This window comes from Natator depressus, chromosome 2, assembly GCF_965152275.1.
Source record: "Natator depressus isolate rNatDep1 chromosome 2, rNatDep2.hap1, whole genome shotgun sequence".
In the NCBI taxonomy this organism is placed as follows: Eukaryota; Metazoa; Chordata; order Testudines; family Cheloniidae; genus Natator; species Natator depressus.
In genome coordinates, this window is record NC_134235.1 from 119,648,707 (window position 1) to 119,674,204 (window position 25,498).

Genomic DNA, 25,498 nt, shown 5'->3' on the forward strand with positions numbered 1-25,498 from the left:
TACCTGATTCTTGGAGAGCCACTGGACCAAACACATGCTTGTAAGTAGTACAATTCCCGTTACTTCAGTGAAATTTGTCATATTATATCTCTGAACCAGAGTTTGTCAGCCTTTTTCCATAGTACTTCACAATTGACAGTGTAAAGGCAATTACTATGTAGGCAAGTGTCTCTATTCCTTTCATACTGTATCTTCTGAAGTCACTATGTGTTTGCAGTGTTATTGTAGCTACATTGGTCCCAGGATATTAGAGAGAAAGAGAAGGTGGGTGAGGTTATATCTTTTATCAGACCAACTTCTGTCGCTGAAAGAGACAAGCTTTCAAGCTATATGGAGCTCTTCTTCAGGAGAGGGGAAAGATACTCAGAGTGTCACAGCTAAATACAAGGTGGAACAGACTGTTTACCATTTCGTCTGTGGTAATGAGTTTTACTGGAACAACCCTATAGATGTGGGGAGGAAGGAAGAACCAGACAGAAAAAAAGAGTGATAGGGGAGGGAAGAATGGAACTGACAGATTTGACAGTGGGGATTGATTTTTTGAGTTAGTTCATATTCATTAATTACACAAGTCAGGGCATCACATGCCTAAAATTGCCAGACCTAGAGCTCTAGTAGGTATAGTTTAGTAGTTATTGGATACATTTTTCAAAGTCCAATTAACATAATTCCAAATCACTACAATATTTCTATACCACAGAGTGAATTTAAGATGGAGCAGAAGCCTCAGTTCTTACATGCCATTCTATTAATACAGGATGCTATAGGTTTTTGATTGCAAGTTTGTATTCTTTATTCGTCTGTAGGAATTAAACCCATTTTCATTAGCTTATTTTACCATAATGAATGTTAAGAGGAGGAATATTAAACCCCATCATCTCTTCAACATTAACTTTTATTAATTTTTTTCAATTAACACAGCACTTAAAATAAACCATGATTTTAGGTGAAAGAAAAATCAAGTATCCAGTTGAATCAATTTTCCAGCAAAATGGGTCAACTTTTGGCAATTTTCACCTAATACCACAAGCTTTAATGACAAATGAATTTTGGATCACTCTTTTTGGATTGCTTACATATGTATACAGGTAATTTCTGATACCCAGGTCTTGATGTATTATACCAGGGGTTTAAGCAGCAAAATGGATTTTTTTTTTAAGTTGCAGTTTGGTTTGTCAACTATATCCACATATTAGGGCTGATGAATTTTCATGTCTTACATCTTTTTCCCCTCAAAGAGATGAAGATGAAAAAATTCAATCATAGTACAGGTCCTCCTCATCAGATTCCCCATATAAGCTCATATGAGACTCCCTCTCACCCCCCACAGCCATTTTAACTACAGATGGGATCAAATGGACTGGCAAATCTGAAATGCGTAAGTCCATTTTCTTTTCTGCTTACACAATTCACAAATGAAGACTGAACATCAATACTTAGATCTGGAATACACAAATATAAACAGATGCCTTGAACTATTACAATAAGAAGTCTGAAAATAAGGAGAGTGCTCTATATTATGGCAAGAAGAGCAATACAAGGACTTCCGTTTGGCAGGTATCAAATTTTTGCCACTTCTTTGAATATAGTAAAGTGGGTTCTAATAGTGACTAGCCATGGCACAATTCTGATTTTCCAAGCAAATCAGGACCAGTTTATTTTAGCTACTGATGAATACAATGGCTTTCTATCTTTCTTACTGCTTTCAAGTGGCGCAACAATAAAATCAGAAATTATGTGTTCTGTCTAGAGAAATCTTTAAAGGGGAGGATAGTAGTATGAAAAAGTAGTTAATTCCAAGAGCTAGGATGAACTATTATAAAAAGGAGCCTTCTATATTAGATTATGTCCTCACTTCTTCCCAAAAGACTGAAATTCAAACTCTTAAGAGCACTATGATATCAAAGTGTCTCCTTAGACAAGAGGAGAAAAAGTGAGAGAAAACAAGAGAAGAATAAGGAAGAGGGATTAAGTTAGTCAAGTTTATTTTGCAAATTTAAAAACAGCTTTAATTTAAATTTAAAAACAGTCTTCACAACTAAGAGGTACTTTAAGAGCAACAATTGTAGCTCAGATTTTATTTGTTTAAAAGGGATACTGAAAATTTAAAAAAGAAAAAAAAAAGTCCAATGCTGGAAACAGTTCTCCCCTATGTTGGAATAACACTTAAAGACTACTATAAAAGATTGAAAATAATTTTCTTTTTTAGTTTATTCTGTACATTTCTGACAGAACTGTGCATCACTGTGCACAGCTTGTCTCTGTCACCAACAGAAGTTGGTCCAATAAAAGATATTACCTTACCTACTTTGTGTGTCTAATATCCTGGGATCTACACAAATACAAGAACACTGCACACTGTACAGTCAGTTAGTTTATCATTTGGGTGGATCATTCACACAGCAGCAGGGGAAAGAGATTTGTGCTGCCTTTAGCTAAACTAGGATTCAAACTCACTGGATCTTTTTGAAAACTTTAAATGGTCCTAGCTCCAAAGAAGCAGTATTGAAACTTGCACCTGATCCAAAATTCTTGTCACTTTTTAAGACAAAAATACCTTGTACACCTCACCACTGACATAGTAATGTCATGCAAAATTGTGTCACTAGTTTATTACTTGTTACAGAAATGGACTATGAACTACCACATTTATAAGGAATGAGATCTGTTACATTGATACCAAGTTACAAGGAAGGCCTAAAAAATCTCATCTGCTTTCAGTTATTTCAAAAATGCCCCTTGCTATGTTAAAACAAACCTTAATTTTTACCTTGATTTGGAGTAGCCTTTCTAGATTGGAGTCCTATCAAATTTTCTGTAATTAAGGTTCCTTGCATCACTCCACATCAAAAACGACTGACGCAGTATTATAGTGGCGTGTTAGCACCACTATAGTTAAGGTTGCATCAAGACTTCTGTTTAAAAGTTGACCTCGCTGAACCCTCTAAAATCCATATGCTTACTCAGATTTCTTTGTAATTTCATGTGCTCAGGAGGGTTCAAGGTATGGTTAGCGATCCAAATTTGGGTTCATTTGAACTAGGGACAGCAGTGATATAAGCCTAGAAAAAAATAGCCATTTTCCAAAAAGTTTCTAGGGGTTTTTTTGTGCCGCACCAGAGATCAAACTATGGATGTGATGTGCATCAAAATGGTCTCAATCTATCGAGTTTTACCTGTATGATGCTGTATGATGATGACCATTTATATAATTGATATTACCAGTGTTATGCAATTGCTACAAAACTTGTACAAAGTATGTCATGTAAGGTGTCAATGGAAAAGTTATGATTTACTAAGTATGATTACCCTGTTTATATACATGTATCATCTTTGTATCTGAAGTTATATATATTGGCTATGTACTGGTATCTTAAACGTGTTGTATTCTTGGGTAACACCCACAAGACTGAATTTACATTAGGGCCAGAAGGCTATGTATTGATAGCCTATCAAAGACACTCAGCTCTCACAATGGACCATAGAAGAAACTCACCCAGCCCAGATGGCTCTTCCTAAGGATGCCTCAGGCTTTGAGGGACCAATGGCCACCCTCTGTGGTTCAGTAAATTATGTAAGGGCATGTGATATGTTCCAGTAACTCTGGACTCCATCTTGGGCCAGTAACTTTCCACAAACAGGGGCTGTGGGCTTTGTTTGGGACAGTAAAATTCCATGTACATGGTAGATGATAAAAAAAAAAAAAAGGACCCCTGAGATATCTCCATTTTGTCTTCATTTCCTGCTTCATTTCTCTGGACTAGATTTCTAACAAGGAAGCTTTAAACAAGGACTGCTGATCACTCAATACATCTGAGTAACTTCAGAGACACTTTGGCAGGCTAGCAGCAATTCAATCACTGCTTCAAACCTGATATAAGAACTTTGCAATCACTTGTATTTATATGATCTATTAATCATTTATAACTCTCCTTTTCTTTTATTATTAAACCTGTAGATTTTAGTTACTAAAGGATTGGCATCAGCATGATTACTGAGTAAGGTCTGAGTTATAAGTGGCTGATCTCCTGGAACTGGAAGGACCTTATATATGATGGAATTGGTCTTCAATAGCCACTTATCATGAAGTCCAGTGTCTGGGTGATGAGCCAAGGGCTAGGCTGCCTAAGGAGACTGCATTTTTCACTTCTTGTTAACCAGTGTTGTGATACCGAAATTTACTTTTGTTACTGGCTTGGTATAATCTAAGGACAGAATAACCACCAGTTTGGGGTGAGTCTGCCCTATCTCTTAGCAGTTTGTCCTGAATTTGGCATCCTCAGCTGTGACCCACTGAGGCATGGTGACAACCTGGCACCCACTAAGTCTTTGGGGGAACCCAAATTGTGAACAGTATTTAAGACTATGTTCATCTGAACTCCGTCACCTGAACTCATTCATCTGAACTCAAACACACACCTTTATTCTGCCAACCTCACAGTTGCTGAAACATACAAACTCTTCACCTCCTATTACAATCCATTCACTCTCACCCCCAGGATTCCAGGTGACACTATTAAAAGGAGAAATGGGGGGGTGGGGTAGAAGGCTGACTATGCTACCTTCCCTCTAATCCCCTGGATCTGGCACTAGCCAATGGGAATTATCTGGATAAACTCCATGTGCAGTTAGTGTGTTAGGCACTAGATGTATCTACACTATGTAGTAGAGGCAGTAGTTGGGCTTACTTGGTAAAGATGTATTTGTGATAGGAGGACTTGAGTGAATTACTTTGACACGTGTAACAAAGCTCTGATTAGACTATGAGATCTATATTTCGCAACCTCCAATGTGTTTGAGCAAAGGTGAAAGCTACATGTGCACCTTCAGGATGCAGAATGCATCATTTCAGTGCAGACTTGTGTACATTATATAATTAGCAGACTACTGGGGTTTTAGTATGAAGGATACTCTCAGTAGCAGGTTGGGATATGACAGCTGTCTAAGCATTTATTATCTGCATGCACTCCAGATAAAGTGAGTGTGTAGCTCAGGAGTTGGCAAACTTTTTGGCCTGAGGGCCACATCTGGGTATGGAAATTGTATGGTGGGCCATGAACGCTCATGGTTCCTGGCCAATGGGAGCTGCAGGGGAAGTGCATGGAGCAGGGGAAGCATGTGGCGCCCCCGCCTGCCCCTATGCATAGGAGCTGGAGGGGGGACATGCCGCTGCTTCCGGGAGCCACGCGGAGCCATGGTACATGCGGAGCAGGGCAAGCCTCGGACCCTGCTCCTCGTAGGAAGCTTAAGGGCCAGAATAAAACGTCTGAAGGGTCGGATGCGGGCCCCGGGCCATAGTTTGCCCACCCCTGGTGTAGCTATACTGAATGACAGAGGCGGTAGTTAGCTCTGCTTGGTAGAGGTGTATTCGCAAGATCTGTAGATTACTTGGAGTGCATGACAGTTGTGATTGTGATCGGAGACCTAGGTTTTCCATTATCATGTTTGTGAGGAAAGGGAAGAGGTGCATGTGTACCTTCAGGATGCAGCAGGTATCATTTCTCTGCAGAACTGCATAGGTTTTGTCAGGAGCAGGGCACAGAGCTTTTATTACAAAGGATATTGTCTGCAGTGAGATGGAATATGAGATGACCTAATGCTTTAATGATTATTAAGTGAAACTGAAGGTTGAGATAGTGTAGTGAAGAAGTGTAAGGGAGTTGCAAAAGGCTGTGAAGTGGTTCTTAAATTGTACAGGCATGGTAATCTTTCTGGGGAGTTGACTAAATGTGCAAGTATGTCAGGATCTGTAACCTCCTGATACTTACAGTGCCAAGAGCCAGTGTGAATATATGCATATTGAGAAGTTGCTTGCAGAGGGCAGAGAGGGTGGCATGGTCAACCTTCCCCCTTCTCTCCACCCCTCACCTTTGTCCTTGAAAAGTATTAGCTGGAATTCTGGGGGTGAGAGTGAGTGGGTTGTAGGAGGTGGTGAAGAGCTTGTACATTTCAGCAACTGTGGGGAGGTATCAGAATAAAGGTATTTTGAATTAATGGGGCATTGCTGAAAAAGGGCAGAGTTAAGGCTGCATGAGCAACCTTATCTGTGCATATGATGGTTTTCAGAAGTTTAAGTTTTACTCAACTCAGTGTTTTGCAAGGGGACAATATACCATCACGTAACCTTATCTCCGCCTTAAAACAGTTTTTTGCTAATGCTCTGATTGGGGTAAATTTTCCTTGCTCTCCTCAGGTAGCTCTTATGCAACTTGTGATTTCTGGAGCATATGATAAAACTAGGCAAAGTCCATGGTAGTTCTCTCAACAGAAGGGTCTGGGGAAAAAAAGAACTTTATCCATTCAATTTCCTCATTCAAAAAACCCCACCAGCTACAACTGTCAGGGCTATCTGGAGTACTTTATTTGAAACACACTCTGAGGAGGAAGACAATTCTAAATGTATAATAGAAACTGAAACTTGTAGTGTGTATGTGGCAAAGTATGGCCATCAGACAGATAAACCAGCATTTTTAATTGGCTGGCCAGTACAATATGCTCATTCAACAAGTTGGTTGCCAAATTCTGCACCAGTTTCAGTTATCTTCTGAACAGCACACTGTGACACTGGCAGACCAGTGCCAGCTCATGCCAGGGTCCCTAGGTCTCAAGTTAATACTACCAAATGAATAGCTGGAAACCAGTCTGACCTACCCGTGTATGATTATTGCTAAAATAGGTATTAGACTGATAACACTGTGTTGCGTGTTTAGACTTTATGAAATGTTTGTAAATTGCTGCATATAGTAATCTTGCTTATCGTACCTGTAACCCATTCTATAAGGTAACAGTGTTTGTGCTTAACTGTAAAAATGTTTGCTCTGAAACTGTAAATCCGGTCAGGGGAGAAGCATTACCAAGTGTGAAATACTAGTTCACCACAAGAGGTGTTATCTCCTCCCCACAAAAGAAGGTCTACAGACATCGGACAAAAGATTTCATTGATTGCTTCCCCCACAGCCCTGAAGAGGGTGTGCGTCCAAGCCTTCAGCCGGTCACAGCTTGAATGCTGTGGAAAGGAATTAAAATGCCTGTTAAGGAGAAATTCTTCCTATGCTGCTTGAACTCTGAGGGGCAAGAATTTCTAAGGATAACCAAGGAGCCCCAACCTGTTTTGGCTGTGTTAGCCCTATAGGTATACAGAATCTGCTTACAACAGAAGTTACAGTCACCTTTTGAAAGGTGACTAACTCATTTATGTGTGTATTGTGCACCAGCTTTAACTTTGTAAATAACTCATTTCTTTTTCCTAGTTAAATAAACCTTTAGTTTGTGTGTTAAAGGATTGGCGATAAGCATTGTCCTTGGTTTGAGATCTGAGTACAACTGACTCAGGGTAAGTGTCCTTTGGAACTGGGAGTAATCTGAATATTATTCTGATTTCTATTGTAAAGCAACCATCTATCACAAAATCAAGCTCTATGATCACATAACTGCAGCTAGACCTACTTCTAGACCCCTCTTGATTGCAAACAAAAGATAGAGAAACATCCTTAAAAAGTGGCAGCTATCCTTGCCATTTCCTGTTGCTTCCCTCATCCAATATCTTGTGATTCACAGAAAAGAGCAGATATCAAAGAAACGCATTACAGTTGAGGTTGGGAGCAAAGACAAATCTCTCATATATATGTTTTTGATTTAGATAATGCTTATCTGGCCTGGATGTAGGCTAAGCTGATGGAAAGTACCTGGTAGATAAAACACAGATACTTAATTTCATAAGGCTGCTATGGCCAGCTAGTCTTCATTAAATAGCTCATCTGCTGAAATCCAGCTTTTAGAGGGTAGGTCAGATTAATTCCGTACTATTGTATAGTTTATATAACAGTAACAAGAAAATGATCTAGTGATAGACTACAGGAGAAAACTGCATTTTAAGAATGTATTTTAGGCTTCACCATTATCTTAAAATGAGGCTTATACTCTGAAAGGTGATGCACATATAATAGTTGGGTACAATGATGTGATGAAGTGGGTCTGTTCTTAATGTTTCCTCTGAATGCTGTAGGGGTGCCTCAGTTTCCCCTATGCATTTCTTAAGTCTCTAGGGGGTGGGGTAATTGGGGGTGTAATTGTTGCAGAGGAAAGGGCCAGTGTACGTTAATGGCTGACACTCTGTCTCCTGGCAACTGATGGTCTGGGCCCTTCCCCCCTGCAAGGTGATAGCTAAAGGGGTTGGAGAACAAAGGAATCAGGTGACCTCCTGACCCAGAAAAGGGACAAAGCCCAGAGGAGGAGGGGCTCGAGGGTGAGTCAGTTGGGGCTGGCTGGGGATGTGGAGTGAAGTGCAGACGTGGTTGTCTGGCTCACTGCCCCCCAAAATGGACCTGGCTGAGGGGTCCTGCTCCCTGGACTGACAAGCTCTGTTTTAGACCGTGTTCCTGTCATCTCACAAACCTCTGTTTTACTGGCTGGCTAAGAGTCACATCTGACTGCGAAGCTGGGGTGCAGGACCCTCTGGCTTCCCAGGACCCCGCCTGGGCGGACTCACCGTGGGAAGCGTACGGAGGGGCAGAGGTTGCTGAATGCTCCGAGGTCAGACCCAGGAAGGTGGAAGCTGTGTGAGCTTTTTGCCCTGAAGACAAGACAGTCTGCTCACCCAGAGTCCTGACTGGCTTCGTAGGAAGCAGTTCCAGAGCATCGCCCGGGGACTCCGTGACAACTGGGATATACTGCACCTCGTGGATGGTGCTTCCTGCAGTAAGTGACTGGGTAACAGTAAAACGAAGGGGGATTGACAAGGACCAGCTCGAACCTGGCAAAGAGGTGGTAACCTCGAGAAGGGCTGACACACTAAGGGTTCTCCCTGGAAATCGTGGGGGGCTGAGAGTACACAGGCCTCTGAGTCCACAACAACTTGGGAACAGCGGAGTGATGGCCTATCACCATCTCCTTAAGAAGGACATTGTAACCCTGTGCAAAAAGAGAGGGTTGCGCATTGGAAAGTTCACCAAAGCACAGTTAATCGTGCAGCTGGAGGATGATTACTGCTCTAAGGAGCGGATTCCTGACCCAAATGGGGCTACAGCAGGATCTGGGAGCAGCTGGAGCAGTAGCCAGGCATCCCCAAGACTCCTGTCCCTGACCAGACGGGGGTCTTCACGATTGGTTCACCATTGGGAGATCGGAGACGGATGGGATTGGAGCCAAGTCCAAGAGAGCAAGAGGACTGTGAGAGATAGCGAGAGCCCAAGAAAGAGCTGCAGAAGCAGCAGCAGCATGAATGGACGATGGTGGAGCAGAGAGACATAGGGGACTTCCCAGGAGTGAGTGGAGATAGACCCCGGGGTGCCAGTTCCGCAGGGGACTTCCCAGGGGTGAGTGGAAATAGACCCCGGGGTGCCAGTTCCGCAGGGAACCTCGATACTAAATTGCTGCCCCTGGTTCAGGAGGGGGCGGGGGGAAATGTGGATGCCCACCACACTACCTTTGAGCAGGCTGGTGATTTGAACCAGGGAGACTCTGCGGAAAAGCCCCGGTGTCTAGCTCCCTTGCTGGGTCCCAAGGCCTTAGACTCTGTCAGCCTGATGGGTGGGGTGGTGGACAGGCTTCCACTCCTGACCCCAACCTTTATGTCTGTGTGGAGTCTCCTGGGTTCAAGCCCCTCGGATCCCCAGTGGGAGCAGAAGGTGATGGTCAGTGGGGAGACAATCCTGGGGTGGCGAGATCCTGGGACAGAGAGAACTGTTGTCAGGCCCTGGATGGTGCAGCCCCACCAGATGCTGAAGGGCTGTGTGACCTGGGTGAAGGTCGCAGGGATGAAGCCCCTCACCCTGCCTATGGCCCAGATCCCTGTGCAGACACAGGAGGGGTTGGGCTGGATGGTCGTTGGGGTTCTCCAGGATATCAGCAGTGAGACCCTGTTGGGGGGTGACTGTCTCTCTTTGGGACAGGATCCAGGCCCTGCTCCTGTAATGGCCAAGGGTTTGAATTTGAATACAGGGAACCAATCAGCTGAGACGGAAATGGTCAGTGAAAATGCAGATGACCTGGCTGGCAGGGGGAGGAGCTGCTAGGCTGCCTGTAACCAAACCCCTGGGGCTGCGTGGGACAAAGCTTTCCCTGCCCCCTGCTGGCTGCGATACTGTAAGGAGAGCAGAGAGCTCGCTGCCTGCCCCCACTGGGACAGCCAGGGCAGTGCTGAGCAAAGGGGGAGCTGAGACCCCAGCTGAGTGGAGGGACCCACAGGCAGGGCAGGACTGGGAAGTGAGTCCACGGCAGGGAGGGAGCGACCAGGGACAGCTCAGCAGGGCTGTGACCCCAGGCCCAGCCAGCGAGAGGGAACAGGTCCCACTCCCTTCCTCAGCAGCTGAATTCCAGACAGAGCTGCAGAAGGATCCCTCCTTGCAGGAGCTGAGGGAACTTGCTGGCCACAGTGCTGCAAACCCCCTTGGGGAAGGCTGCAAGGAAAGATTCCTGTGGGAGAAGGGATTCCTGTACTGGGAATGGGCTCCCCAAGGGGAAGCAGAACTGTGGGGAATCAGGAGGCAGCTGATGGTGCCCCAGAAGTATCACCGCCAGCTATTGTATCTGGCCCATAATGTCCCTCTCTCAGGATACCAGGGAATCCAGCGCCCCAGGCAGCGGCGGCTGCAGAACTTTTTATGGCCCGGAGTCCGTGACGCAGCCCAGCAGTACTGCAGGTGTTGCGACCCCTGCCAGGCGGTGGGGAAGGCCCGGGATAAGAGTGAAGCTCCCTTGAGACCCCTGCCCATCATAGAGGAACCTTTCCATAAGCTGGCTATGGACATAGTGGGGCCCCTCAGGAAGGCGATCCATGCAGGGAAGAAATACATCCTGTTGGTGATGGATTTCGCCACCCGCTACCCAGAGACAGTGGCTCTGTCCTCTACCGAGGCAGACACCGTGGCAGACATGCTGCTGACCATCTTCAGCAGAGAGGGGGTCCCCAGCGAGGTCCTTACAGACCTGGAGTCCAATGTCATGTCAGCCCTGCTCTGGGGCTTGTGGGAGAAATGTGGGGTCTGGCCCACTTGGACCTCTGCATATCACCCTCAGTCCAACGGGCTGGTGATGAGGATCAGAGATTGGCCTGTTCTCCAGAACGAGAAACAGGTCCAAGCCTTTATCTGGATGGTGGGGTACTACTGGGGGTCTGTACCCCACTTTAGCTCCCTAGCTACTCCCATCACTGAGCTATGTAAGAAGGAGAAGCCAGACAAGGTGGTCTGGACCAAGCAGTGCCAGAGGGCTCTCTGTGCACTGAAGGAGGCTCTAATCCAAGGCCTGGTAAATCCAGTAAACCCAGACAGTGCCAAGCCCTTTTCAGTAAAAAGAAAAGGAGTACTTGTGGCACCTTAGAGGCTAACAAATTTATTTGAGCATAAGCTTTTGTGATCTACAGCTCACTTCATCGGCTGGCTGGGCACGGTGCTAATGCAGGTTGATGCTAAGAGGGGGGAGACACCCCACTGGGTGCCCAAGCAAAAAGCTGCTGCCCCGGGAGCAAAATTACATGGCCATAAAGAAGAAATACCTGGCCACGGGCAGGCCCTTAAAAAGCTGCAGCCATATCTATTTGGGCGGTGCTTTGCGGCGTACACTGACCCCTCTGCCCTGACGTGGCTGCATCCAATGAAAGGGGCTGATGCTGAGCGGCGGGTGACAGAGAAACATGGACAGAGAGTGGCCAAGGTCAAGATGGGGGCTCTTAACCAAGAGAACCTGAATCGCAGCCCTCCAGACTGGAGTGCTGGGAGAAGACCCGATCCCAGTTTGAACCCCAGGGGTTTTGGGGTGGAAAAAGGGCACGGGCCGCATAAACCTTCCCAAATGTGGCCTGCGAGTGCCATCGAGCACACCCGACCTAAGGGAGGGCGTGAAACAGGAAGGGTGTAAAACTGGAAGGGCCTGATGTAACTCCCACCAAGGAATGGGAGAGATGATGGGGCATCCATGGGAATGTTGGTGGGTTCGAACTTCCCCAGGTCACCGGCTGAAGTGACCTCACTCAGTTTGGACTCAAAGAGAGGGAGAGATGAGATGAAGTGGGACTATTCTTAATGTTTCCTCTGAATACCGTAGGGGTGCCTCAGTTTCCCCTATGCATTTCTTAAGTCTCTAGGGGGTGGGGTAATGGGGGTGTAATTGTTGCAGAGCAAAGGGCCAGTGTATATTAATGGCCGACTGATGGTCTGGGCCATCTCCTGGCAACTGATGGTCTGGGCCCTTCCCCCCTGCAAGGTGATAGCTAAAGGGGTTGGAGAACAAAGGAATCAGGTGACCTCCTGACCCAGAAAAGGGACAAAGCCCAAAGGAGGAGGGGCTGGAGGGTGAGTCAGTTGGGGCTGGCTGGGGACGTGGAGTGAAGTGCAGACGTGGTTGTCTGGCTCACTGCCCCCCAAAATTGGCCCGGCTGAGGGGTCCTGCTCCCTGGACCAACAAGCTCTGTTTTAGACTGTGTTCCTGTCATCTCACAAACCTCTGTTTTACTGGTTGGCTAAGAGTCACATCTGACTGCGAAGTTGGGGTACAGGACCCTCTGGCTTCCCAGGACCCCGCCTGGGCAGACTCGCTGTGGGAAGCGTACGGAGGGGCAGAGGATGCTGAATGCTCCGAGATCAGAAGTTGTGTGAGCTTTTTGCCCTGAAGACAGTCTGCTCACCGAGAGGAGGCTCCTCCAGAGTCCTGACTGGCTTTGTAGGGAGCAGTTCCAGAGCATCGCCCAAGGCTCCGTGACAAGTGTGCCTCAGTGATTTGTTATCTTATTTTACAAGTAAACGCATTTTTTTACCTGCTGGCACTGAAAATATTGAAATCTGAAAATCTAGGTTTTTTTTTTTCCTGGCTCATGCATCACCAATAAAGATTTTGCAACTAGAACATAATTAAAAGGGTGGTTTTGTGCAAGACCAAAAATAATCCAGCACAGTCTCCCAATGTTATATTGGCTCTGCACTGTTAACAGGAGAAGATATTTGTCACTTAATGCAAACAGATACCAAATACTTGGGAAGAGCAGATCTGTTTAAAGAAAAGAGCTGCCATTTTTTACACAGTCCCTTTTCTTACCACCACACTTAGTGACTGGATAGTAGAAGAATGAAATTTTCATGTATGCCAGTTGTCTGGGAACAAAAAGCAAAACAAAAACAAAAACGGGGAATTTATGGCCAGCATCCTTACTGGGGTTAAATTGGCATTAACTGTCTAGTCACTTATTGGTTACCTGTCAGCGACAAATTAACGCAGGAATAGTCAGTAAGCAATGGTTGCTCTCATACTGCAGGTTTCAACAATCTTCAAGTACCCCTGTGGTTGTGGCAAACAATACATCGAGGAGATCGCAGTACAGCATAAAATCTCATGTATTATGTGTACAGGGCATTAAGAGGGATATATTTTGCTCCTCTTCATTCCTAAAATTACTTAACAGCAGCACTTCAGCTGAGCTAACTGAAAGATGATTTGGAATAAACCTGATGTAGCAAAACTACAATCCAGTACAATCTTTAACATGTTCCTGGAGAGGAAAGATGCAATTTATAAATGTTGCTGCCCAAAAAAAACCTCATGAAGCCATATGGTAACCCTAGTATTCTAGGACTCCCATCCCACACAAAATCCTACTCACCTGCTACGCGTTCATCTGTCTCCCTGTTTCCATCATCAGAGTATCTTGCAAAGTCTAAAGAATCAAGGGTACTAATGCTTCCAGCTCGATCTACAAGAGGTGAAACAGGAATTTAACCGTTTGTAAAAAGTCCTAAAAATTGCAACAGTTTAATGAACAAAAAATAGATTTCTTTGGGTTTTAATAATTTTGAAATAGATGGTTACTCAATTGTTGTGTATGATTAAAATTTTATGTTTTTAAACCTTTACACTTTTTAAAAAAGTAGTATAATAGAGAAACAAGATATTTAAGAGCTTTTTTTTTTTTTTTTTTTAAAATGAGAGCCCGGTAGCAAGACTATCCTGACTATACAGAAACATGCAACAGTGAGGGGGAAAAAATGTAACATTCTTGCATTCATTAAAGTATGTGAGGAGAAAACATTGTCTGTTGGCTACACAGCAATCCTTTTTCTGTCAGGTGCCACAGAGTTTTTTTGTTTATATCCTTTTGCTGTTATACATATGGTCTACTTACTTTGTAATGGATTTCAAGAATACCAGCTCGGTTCGCATTAGAAATTTTAATTGCTATGGAGATGCAGGTTTTTGGCTGCCAGAATCCTTTACTTTATTCCCCGTTACATGTAATGTTTTAAGACAGTTCAACAGACATACTGCAATCAGAAGAAATGCTTCTCTATAATGCTCATCGCTGCTCTGTGTGGACAAGCCCTAACAGGCAACAGCAAAACCACCATAAGGGAATGGGGGCAAAAAGTTTAAAAAATTTCTGCAGTAGGAAACTTTTTATAAAGATTAGTGTGCGCATTTTGCCCAAGAAGTTTAGAAAAGCCATTTTCTTTCTATATGCTTACTGTATATTTGCAGCCTAAAGGCACAAATTTATAGTTACATACCAAAACTGTTAAAAGAACATGAAGGTTCCAAAGTCAAGCACTGAAAAGTTAGGAAGTGACAAACTGAAGGTTGCCTATGCATTCTTAATTCAGCCCCCTTGTAATTAAAGACTGTATCGTAATGCATACACACATGATCACATTCTATTTCCCCCTGCCCCCAACCAGGACCCCAGCTTCATTTGTTGCAGAAGTTGGAATGTGTAGTGAATGAGACTGGGACCAGAAGAAGAGAAAGGCTTGTAGCATGGTAAACCAGTTGAATGCTGCTCTGGAAAATTCTATCCTTGCCTCTGCACAAATACAAAACTGAAGAAAAAGCTTCAATGGGGTTTCACTCAAACCATATAATGGGAGTGGAAGAGGCACATATCACAGATAACTCTCACAAAGTATGTATATAATTTTCACAAATAACTAACATTATAGACAAAGTAATCTAGCTCATCTTAAATTTGTCTGGCCACATTAAATAGCAAGTGGAAGAGATATCTGCATTACACAATGTAAATTAAACACTAGACTTATGTGAAGAAAACTAAGTCCCTCTTCCCAAAAGGAAGACTCAAAACAGGCTTTAAATGTAGACAGAAATTTCAAAAAGACAATTGTGAAAACAAAATTGAGAAACCTTAGATAGCTGTACTTAGAAGTGTTCAATATTTTTCAACTTGTGTCATTTAACATCTCCATTAACTGAAAATGGTAAGTTCTATGGATGTTTCAGCAATATAGGTAAAAAACATGGTATAAATGCTAACTTGTTACTGAGCTTCCAATGAACCTACCTTATTTTGCAACTGCCAAATCAGTTTTGTCCTGTCTAGGACATTCTGTTACACAAGGTCAGTGAGCAAGACTTGCAAGACTAGAAGATACACTATTAATTTTAGATTGTCACTGAGCCAAAACTTTCAGAACAGAAGCAGATGAAGAGAAACCCTCAGAAATCTTCAGAAGAAATTAAATTTTTGAGCTATTAGAGAAGCAGTGAAAGTTAGCAAGCCATCTAATAACAGGCTGGAATTCTATGAAGGGTTTTCAAGAGCCATGGGTTTCTTTCAAACTGGTCAAATGATACTAGTCCATGATGGCAACTACAGATTAGATTAAATGCATTGATCAGAAATATATTTTTTCTTATTATTTTTGGCATGTTTTAATGATTATGGACAAGAGTAAACAGAACTAATGGTTACCCATGATACCAATTATAGATTAGATAGATAGATGGTTATATTTTAAAGAGGACATGTTCCATCCATAGGGATGGAACATAAAATGTGGTCTGCCAAGTACTAAAACCTTTACAGCAGATGACAATACTCCACAAACAAGCAACATCATCCCATGTAAAATGTTCTAGAAGTTTCAGATAATGTGAACTAGTAGTTTCCTAAGGACAGTTTGGTTTAAATCCTGATGTATATGGGGCAAAGTCAGAACCAAAATACCCCACAGCAATAATGAAAAATAACTTTGTATGATTGTAGGTAGTAGCTCACACCAGCATCCTGTTCTGGAGAGGCAACAGCGAAAGCAACACTGGTTTATTGCTGCCTGCTAAATAACTAGTCACAGTCTATTCTGAGTAGACAATGTGAATAGCACAGAGAAGAGAGACTGTCCAAGAAGCTTACCATTTGACCAGTACAACTCTAACCACAAAGTGTTTGGTCTCGGAAGGTGATTACATTCCGTCACCATTTTTTAAGATGATCTACTTCACCTACAAATTCACACTGACAGGATTGACAAGTATGTTAGGAGTGAGTTGTAAAAGGAAAGTGTATGCCAGAGAGAGAGCATGTTCTAGGCCTAATTTGTTACACAGTCTAACAGTTGAAGTCTAGGGTGAGCAGGCTTCAATTCAACCAACTTTAAAGTACAGCAGCAGACAAATAAGAAAAAAGTCCCTGCTCTAAACAATCTTCATATTAAAGAAAACTAAACTGGTGTGTACTCAGTAATAACTTCTTACGTTAAAGATCAGAGAAAGTGGGTGAGGTAATATCTTTTATTGGACCAACTTCTGTTGGTTGGTGAGAGAGACAAGCTTGTGAGCTTCAGGTGACCTGAGAAAGAGCTCCATGTAAGCTCAAAAGCTGATCTCTCTCACCAACAGAAGCTGGTTCAAAAAGATATTACTGCACCAACCTTGTCTCCCTAGCATCCTGGGACCAACACAGCTCCAATACTACATCCTTTAAAGATGCAAAGTTTTTATGTAAGTTTCTAGTACTTCATATTCTTTAGCACTGCAGAGACAAAACACCTTTGAGAATGCAAACTGAATTCTATTCTGGCACAAACAGAATTGTTATCTAAATTCTAATTACAGAGCCAAACTTTGAGCAATCCCAGTGAAACACAGAGCAGAATTTTTATAACTATTGATGCACACGCCGGAGACAGCACAGCTTGATGCAGAAGGCACACTGTGTTTGCAGGTCTGGCAGTTAGAAAGAACATATTTTCTATTGTAAGCACAACAGATGTCTTAGGGCCATTAAACTCAGAACTCTCCTGCACTGAGTTGTTTGTCAGGCTATAAATCACAACTTAACAATTTTACAAAACATTTCCGTTCTTTTAACAAATATGATATCCAAAAAGATTATTTTAGCTCCCTTCCCTTTAAAATATAAAAATTCATACTAATGATGTAACTGAATACTGGAGACTGAGTTGTCCCCAACACGCACTTTTTAATCAGTTGGCCAAAATAATGTAACATTTAGAAATATATACACGAAGAATTTTTTCATGCCTGGCTATAAAACGCTGATCTGCTCCTTCTATTGCACCCAAGAGCAGTGCAAGTACGGTGTCACTACACAAAGCTTTGTTTTGGAAAGAGAAAAATAATGGCACAAATAGTTCTCCTCATTCTGGAAAATGTCTAGGCAAGTATGTCATTAGTTTCCAACTTTCTCAAAGTTTTACTTCTTATGAAATTTCACATAAGTGCTCAAAAAGGGAGCAATATTTCTGCCTTGAAATAATGCTAGTACTTTCATCCCAGTAGTTCCTAATCTTTTACTGTGGCAACCCACATGCGATGGTTTGGTGAGCAGGCACGTCTCTTCCAAGTCTCTTCATGTTATGCCCAACACAGCTGCCACCATCTCCACTCTTTTCTTTTCTGTCTCTCCTTCTGTAGTTATAAAAATTATTAGCTGCTCAGGCACAGAGATGACCAACGATGACATGAACCAACCTGGCCTTGCCTGGATGTAACTGAGGTGTACTGTGCAGAAGCCTCAATTTGATGCTGCAATGTAGTTTTTTAAACCAGGCAGCCCCAAAGTACTAGGCATACAGAGTCAGCATTACTTCCCCAGATGGGCATTCTGGGATATGTGGGGCAACAGTAAAAAATGTTACAGTTGCTCCCAAGAGTAAGAGGTAGGGAGAGAAGCAAATCAGATAGTACATGTAGCAAAATGTAAGCCTGTACGTTGCTTTTCGGGTTTATTTGTCAAGTCTCTTTCAGATTTTGCCATGAAACAAAAGGCAGCGCAAGTAAATATGTCTAGCTGTAACCTTGCCACACAGCCAAAAGGAACATGTAGTTACCTATGACTCTTTTCACTGCAACAGATCACCTTTTGAAGCTGCTATGTTTCAGAATTCCATCTAATTGCTGTCAGAGATTTAATTCTTCACAGCATAAGAATCAATGCTTGAAGTGAGGTGAGTTTTTTGGATCTGTGGATAAACGTACTTGTTATGAGTGTGGAGTTCCCAATGTAGGCATTTTTTTCTGTGTTGCAAAAGACCAGGCATCTGTCAACCATGCTTTACTCTTTCACCAGGCCCCTCCTCCCCGCTCCTCACACACAATTCATGATACACTATTCTATATATTCCTTAAAGTGAAAAGTCAATGGTTATTCTAAGTAGAATAACTTTATTATAAGTAGTAATTGCATTATTTCTATTAATTTTTATGTCTTTATGTTTAGTTTACCTTTCAACAATTCGTAATTTACCACTTTATGTTTTTTACTTTAACAAGTTCAAATACTGCAAAATAACCCTTTTTGATATTAAAATCTTTCACTTAGTAAAACATACAAAAAGGCTCCTGAAGATCTGTGGATAAAGTACTGAGATCAATAGAAATAATAATACATGGATAGCATCCACAACAAGTTTGGCAGAACTGAAGGAGAGGACATCTTCCTGGTCAAGCAGCACTGCTCCTCCATGTTCACTGACCCCCGTCTAAATCCTAGATGCCCATTTGACATTTTCTAAAAATCTTCAAATCCCCAATCATATTTTAAGAGAAGACTGACAAGATCCTATGTCACCTCCCTCTACCACACCTTCTCCCTTATTTCTTCTTAAAAATGCCCTCAGATTCCTTCCCCTTAAATATAATCACATTGTCATCATGCCATCATAGAAAACTATCCTTGACCCCACCTGCCCCTTCTCCTACTTTCTCTAAACTCACTGGAATGTCTTATACAACTGTTACCTCAAATTCCTCTCCTACAACTAGCGTGGACAGGTGCCCAGTTTTTGACCAGAAAGTCCGGTCGAAAAGGGGACCTGACAGTGTCTGATCAGATCTACTGATTGGACACCTAAAGTCTGGTTACTGCAAGCAGGGGAGGTGCCGGGTCATCACCTGTTCCAGTCTCTACTCAGCTGGGGCCACCTCGTACCTTCGTCTGGTGGCTGCAGCATCCAGCCCTGGCTCCTCAGACAAGTCCCTCCTAACCCATGCAGGGTGAGGAGGTGGAAGAGGAAAAGCAGCAAGTGACCAAGGAGGGCGGCCTCAGGGGAAGAGGCAGGACAGAGGCTTGGGGAGGAGGGGCAAAGAGGTGGGGCAGGAGCAGGGCTTTGTGGGGGAAGAGGCTGGGCAGGGGAGGTTCAGGCACACCTGCTGGAGTGTCTGATTTTTAAACATTACCAAGTTGGCAATCCTACCTCCAACCCCATCCCCAAAACCCTAGTCTTTCAGTCATCTCATTGTAAATTTACATCAATTTAAACTTGACAGGTTTTGACAATGTTTTCCCACCACTAGTATAATAGTCACTTAGGTTCATAACTTAGCTTCTATCTCTGAATTTGCCCTCTTAAGGTATGTCTATGCTGCAATGTAAGCCCAGGGTCAGGAGAACTCAAGTTAGCAGATCCTGGGTTTGTTAACCTAGGGCATGAGTATCTACACTCATCTGTAACCCCAGGTTAGGGATTGTTGAACCTGGATCCCTACCTCGTGCTCCAGCATCTACACTGCATTGTGTGGGTCCAAGTGCAACCATACACATACCCTAGCACCCTGCTAAAATTTGGCCACTCTAGTCCTTGGTTTGTAGCACAGTGTGGGAAAACTTGACTGTCTATCAAACTTGACTGTTCAGAGGACAAAGAAAGGTGGCCCATGGGACTTCTGGAGGACTCCCAGAGCAAGAGTCCAGTGGGCTACATCTACACTGCAAAGCAATAGGGGTTTGAACCCCAGGTCCAGTCTCGATTCAGGCTTGAACCTGTATTTGTGTATAAACAGAAGAGCGGTTTAGGCTTAAGCTTGAATTTGAACTCTGGGCTTACACTGCAGTGTAGACATACCCTTAAGCCTCACCCACTTCCAGGCCCTCCTGATCCTCAAACACTCTGCAGGTCCATTCAAAATGATGCTGAGACTGTTCTGAAATGCCTCCCTTTCTTTAACAGCATCAAATTCAAGACTTTTATCCTCACCTTTTAAAACACTCTGCCCTTCTTAACTCCGCCCCTTATTTATCTATTTTATTTTATTACACTGTTTGCAACTCCCTCTGCTCTGCCAATAATGCTAAACTCAAGTCCCCATTTGTCCACTTCTCCAACAAGCACCTTTTCACTTTTTTCCATGCTGCCCTTTATGAATGAAATACCCTCCCCAAATGAGTCAATAAAGCCACAATCTCTATAGGAAAATGCCAGTTAGACTCATAGGCTTTAAGGTCAGAAGGGACCATCATGATCATCTAGTCTGACCTCCTGCATATTGCAGGCTAGAGAATCTCACCCACTCACTTCTGTAATAGACCCATAACCTCTGGCTGAGTTACTGAAGTCCTCAAATCATGATTTAAAGACTTTACATTACAAAGAATCCAAACCTGCAATTGACCCATTTCCCATGCTACAGAGGACAGTGAAAAAACCCCAGGGTCTCTGCCAGTCTGATCCGGGGAGAATTCCTTCTCAACCCCAAATATGGCAATCAGTTAGACCCTGAGCATGTAGGCAAGACCCATCAGCCAGACACCTGGGAAATAATTCTCTGCAGTAACTCAGAGCCCTCTCCATCTAGTGTCCTCTCACCAGCCCTTGGAGATATTTGCTGCTAGCAGTCGCAGATCAGCTATGTGGGCAGTCCCATCATGTCATCTCCTCTGTAAACTTATCAAGCTCAGTCTTGAATCTTAGGCTTTTTGCCCCAACTATACCCCTTTGAAGGCTGTTCCAGAACTTCACCCTTCTGATGGTTGGAAACCTTCACCTAATTTCAAGCCTAAACTTGGTGATGGCCAGTTTATATCCATTTGTTCTTGTGTCCACATTGGTACTTAATTTAAATACCTCCTCTCCCTCCCTGGTATTTATGAGCCATCATATCTCCCCTCAGCCTTCTTTTGGTTAGGCTAAAGAAGCCACACTCCTTGAGTCTCCTCTCATAAGGTAGGTTTTCCATTCCCCAGATCATCCTAGTAGCCCTTCTCTGCACCTATTCCAGTTTGAATTAATCTTTCTTAAACATGGGAGACAAGAACTGCACACAGTATTCCAGGTGTGGTCTCAGCAGTGCTGTGTATAATGGTACTAACACTTCCCTATGTCAACTGGAAATACCTCTCCTGATGCATCCTAGCACTGCATTAGCCTTTTTTCATGGCTAGATCACACTGGCAGCTTAGTCATCCTCTGATCAACCAATACACTCAGGTTTTTCTCCTCCTTTGTCACTGGATATATCCCCAGATTATAGCAAAAAATTCTTGTTGTTAATCCCTAAATGCAGGACTTTGCACTATTAAATTTCATCCCATTTCTATTACTCCACTTTACAAAATTGTCCAAATCTTCTTGTATGATATGCCAGTCCTCCTCCATGTTTGCAATACGTCCCAACTTTGTGTCATCTGCAAATTTTATTAGCACACTCCCACTTTTATCAAAAAAGCTGACAATCATCAAAAACTGCATATAGGTAGCTGATGCAATGACAAGTGCCCATCATTGTTACCTTCATCTGCTCCTTACTTTTTGCTTTGACTGTTACACCCACTTTCTACAGCTTAACTTTAGACTGTTAAGTCTTTGGAGAAGAAACTTTTTACTACATATTTGTACAATGCCTAGCACAACAGAGCAATGATCACAATTATGTACTCGCCTCAATCACTTTGCCTACGATTTAGGTTTCAGAACTGTTACTAGTAAGTGTCCAGAAAATCACTCCTTTCTTCTTACAGCATATTCAAACCTTTCTTGCTTTCTTTCATCATTTTCAGTACCAGTCATTTGGAGTTCAGAGGCTAAGGTCCAATCATAAAATTTAGTTGGATACAGCTATGTCAGTCAGGGACATTGTACGATAAGTATAAAATTAAAGAAGTAAAGTTAGCTTATTGGTTAAGAAAATATATGTGCGTTGTAAAGAAAGTTTGACTTGACTAGCAAGTAGAACAGGGGTTGGCAAACTTTTTGGCCTGAGGGTCACATCGGGGTTGCGAAACGATATGGAGGGCCAGGTAGGGAAGGCTGTGCCTCCGCAAACAGCCTGGCCCCCACCCCCTATCCGCCCCCTGACTGCCCCTCCAGGACCCCCCCACCCCTGAACGTTCCCCAGGACCCCAACCCCATCCAACCCCCCCTGCTCCCTGTCCTCTGACTGCCCCGACCCCTATCCATACCCCCGCCCCCTGACTGCTCCCCAGGACCCCTGACCCATCCAACCCCCCCACACTCCTTGTCCCCTGACCACCCCCTCCCGGGACCCCCATCCCTAACTGCCCCCACAGGATCCCATCCCCTATCCAATCCTCCCTGCTCCCTGACCGCCTCCTCCCCCTGAACCTCCACCCCATCCAACCACCCCCTGTCCCCTGACTGCCCCCGGACCTCCTGCCCCTTATCCAACCCCCCCACCCCCTTACCATGCTGCTCAGAGAGGCAGGATAGGCTTATTGGAGAGCCTTGCAGGTGGGCGGACGCAAGCCATGCAGTTGCAGTGGCATAGCTGCAGGGGGACAGCGGGGGAGGGGCTGGGGGACAGCCTCCCTGGCCAGGAGCTCAGGGACCGGGACATAGTTTGCCCACCTCTGAAGTCGAAGGAAGGCCTTGAAAAGAATGTGTTATAAGGTTGAAAAGAATGAAATAGGGAGGATATCTGGTTCAAAAAATAACTAATGAAATAGGGGGAAGTTTTGAAAAAGAAGGCCTGTGACTGATGGGGTGACTGCAGATGGTTTTAAATTAAAACAAAGAATCTGTTTTAAAATGAGCCAACACAGCCCTTCCCCAAACCACACACTAACGTTAAAACCTGTGTAAACTCAGGTGCAAAGAAAAACTGTTGGTTATCAGGAAGGAGGGGAAGAGATAAGGAGGAAGAGCCAAAGGAGTTTGTAAATCTTATCTGGATTAAGACTGGAAAAAAGGGTGAACTGATTTAAATTGTTTTTTTAGCTGAAGACAGTCATTGGCAATGACATCACTTGTTTGTTAAAGGGTATAAGAAGTAAACCCTTAAAGGGTTCATTGCTGATATCTGCCTGACCATGTTGGAGCCAAGCAATATGGGTCTAAAGCACCCGCAGGTTTAGCCTATTTGTAAGTATCTTATTCAAATGCTTATAATTCTTTTGTTACTGTTTGGATTTAGTAGATTGCTTATTAGACATACTTTTTAGGCATGTTTAGAACAACTGTATAAATATCATTTGGCCTCTGGATTTAATAAAGGAATTTATGGTTACATTAGTGTTTGGTGGTTTCAAATATCAATATTAATAATTTCAGATATTAATAATTCCAACTACTGTGAAAATTCCATGCCCTTGAGCAGTGTAGCTATGCCTACCGAACTGCCAATGTAGGCTCAGCTAGGTCAAGGGAAGGATGATTCTGTCAACCCAGTTACAGAATTGGGGAACTGGTGATTCCACATGAATGGAAAAAAATCCCTCCATCAGAGTATGTTGCATCTACACTACAGGGTTATATTGGCATAACTATAGCATCATAGCTATCCTGGTGCAGTCCCTGGACCGTAGACCTTGAGTGTTGAAACAGTATTTCACAACAGTTGAAAAAGCAGTTTAAAGAATTTACTGAATGGAATTGGTGTTAACATCTTGTATTTCTTTGTTAGTAGATTTAACAACATAACTCATAATATTGCCATAATCCGAATTGAATGTTGGAAAACACAAATTTCAATTTAGGGGAGTAGGAGCAGAAAAAAAATCCCTTATTTAAATTTAAAACTGTAAAGATCTGGCAGTTTTGCATAACCATGACCGTAAGAAACCTGCCGGTAGTTTTTAGTATTCCAGCTGGTTCAAACATTACAGGCTGACTGCTCTCTGGGCTCTTTGTTGAAAGAATGCATCAAACACATCACTGAAGGGCACAGTTTTTCCACACAGTCAATATTTCTTGACCTGCTGTTCCCAAAGTACAGTGTTAAGGCTGTCAGTGCGTAACATGCCTCCTCAAAGGAGCCACCAAAAGTTTGTCGGGGTGGAAAACAAGATTCAGGAATCGGAAATGGAATTTTATGTAAACTCAGGTTTCAGAGTAGCAGCCGTGTTAGTCTGTATTCGCAAAAAGAAAAGGAGTACTTGTGGCACCTAAGTACTTGTTAGTCTCTAAGGTGCCACAAGTACTCCTTTTCTTTTTATGTAAACTCAGTATGCCTCAATTGATATTGCAGTGCTTCTGCAGAGGAGACTCGGTGCAAAATTACTTTAAGTTTCCTTGGGTGCGAGCACTGTTACACAGCTTGAAAACCAATCAGAGGACTGTAAAGGGTAATGAAACTTTTTACATTCATGCAGGTATCTTCATTAACAAACTGGGAAGGGGCAGGGTTGTTGCAAAGAATGCCTGTATCTGCATTTCTAATAATACCATCGTTTCTGTGTTTACAGCTGCATCCTAAGGCATTGTTGCTGCCTGATAACAGAGAGAACACTATAGCAGAAATATATAAAACGTCAACCATTTGAATATTAATGGTCTTCAGGAGTTCTATTTGACCAGTTTCAGGTGAAACCAGAGAAAGAGTTTTTGAAAACTCAGAAGTTACCATCTTTTTTATGGTCATTATTAAAGGACCTATTCCATTGAACTAATATCCTGAACTTTGCTCCATAGGCTACCTGTGGTTTGTAAAGTACTTGCTGGTGAACAACGGACGGGATACTGGCCACAAGCTACTTACTAGCTGTATTTTCCAGCTGCTATTTTGCACTAAAAAAGTTAAAATGATTATCTTAACAGTAGACTTCCATATAAGGTTGACTGGGCTATTCTGAGCTGAAGAATTCCTTAATTATGAAAAGAAACATGAAAAAAACCAAATTCCATTGCATACTTAATCTTTGGGTCATTAAATGGATGCATTTGTCCCGTGAGTAAATGATTACTGAGGCCCTCAATCTTATTCTGTATACATGCATATTATAAAGCCTTGCCTCACTCATACAAAGCCTCACAGACTGCAGAAGAAATGACTCTGCACATTGAGAAATTCCAGTCAACTTTCTTATGTACTCAGTCATGTCACCAAAAAAACACTGAGATTGCAACAGAATGAAAAATTCACTTAACTTGCATAATATGAGTTGAACATTTGAGGGTTGGTAAAATATATCCAGTTACAATTTAAAAATTAGTGCATAAGCAAAGTACCTTTTTAACTCTAATAAATTTGGCCAAGCTGTAACATATTTTTCAATGGATCACTAAACATGAGTGATTTAGGCCTG

General features: G+C 43.0%; 1 protein-coding gene across 1 annotated transcript in view; it reads right to left on the bottom strand.

The window, feature by feature from the left end:
* Positions 1-25,498, bottom strand: part of RELCH (RAB11 binding and LisH domain, coiled-coil and HEAT repeat containing) — a 120,095-nt gene that overhangs the window by 90,625 nt on the left and 3,972 nt on the right. Inside the window, exon 2 of the mRNA XM_074944972.1 lies at positions 13,592-13,681. Within this exon, the coding sequence (XP_074801073.1) occupies positions 13,592-13,681 (90 nt within the window). The remainder of the gene's footprint in view (positions 1-13,591; positions 13,682-25,498) is intronic.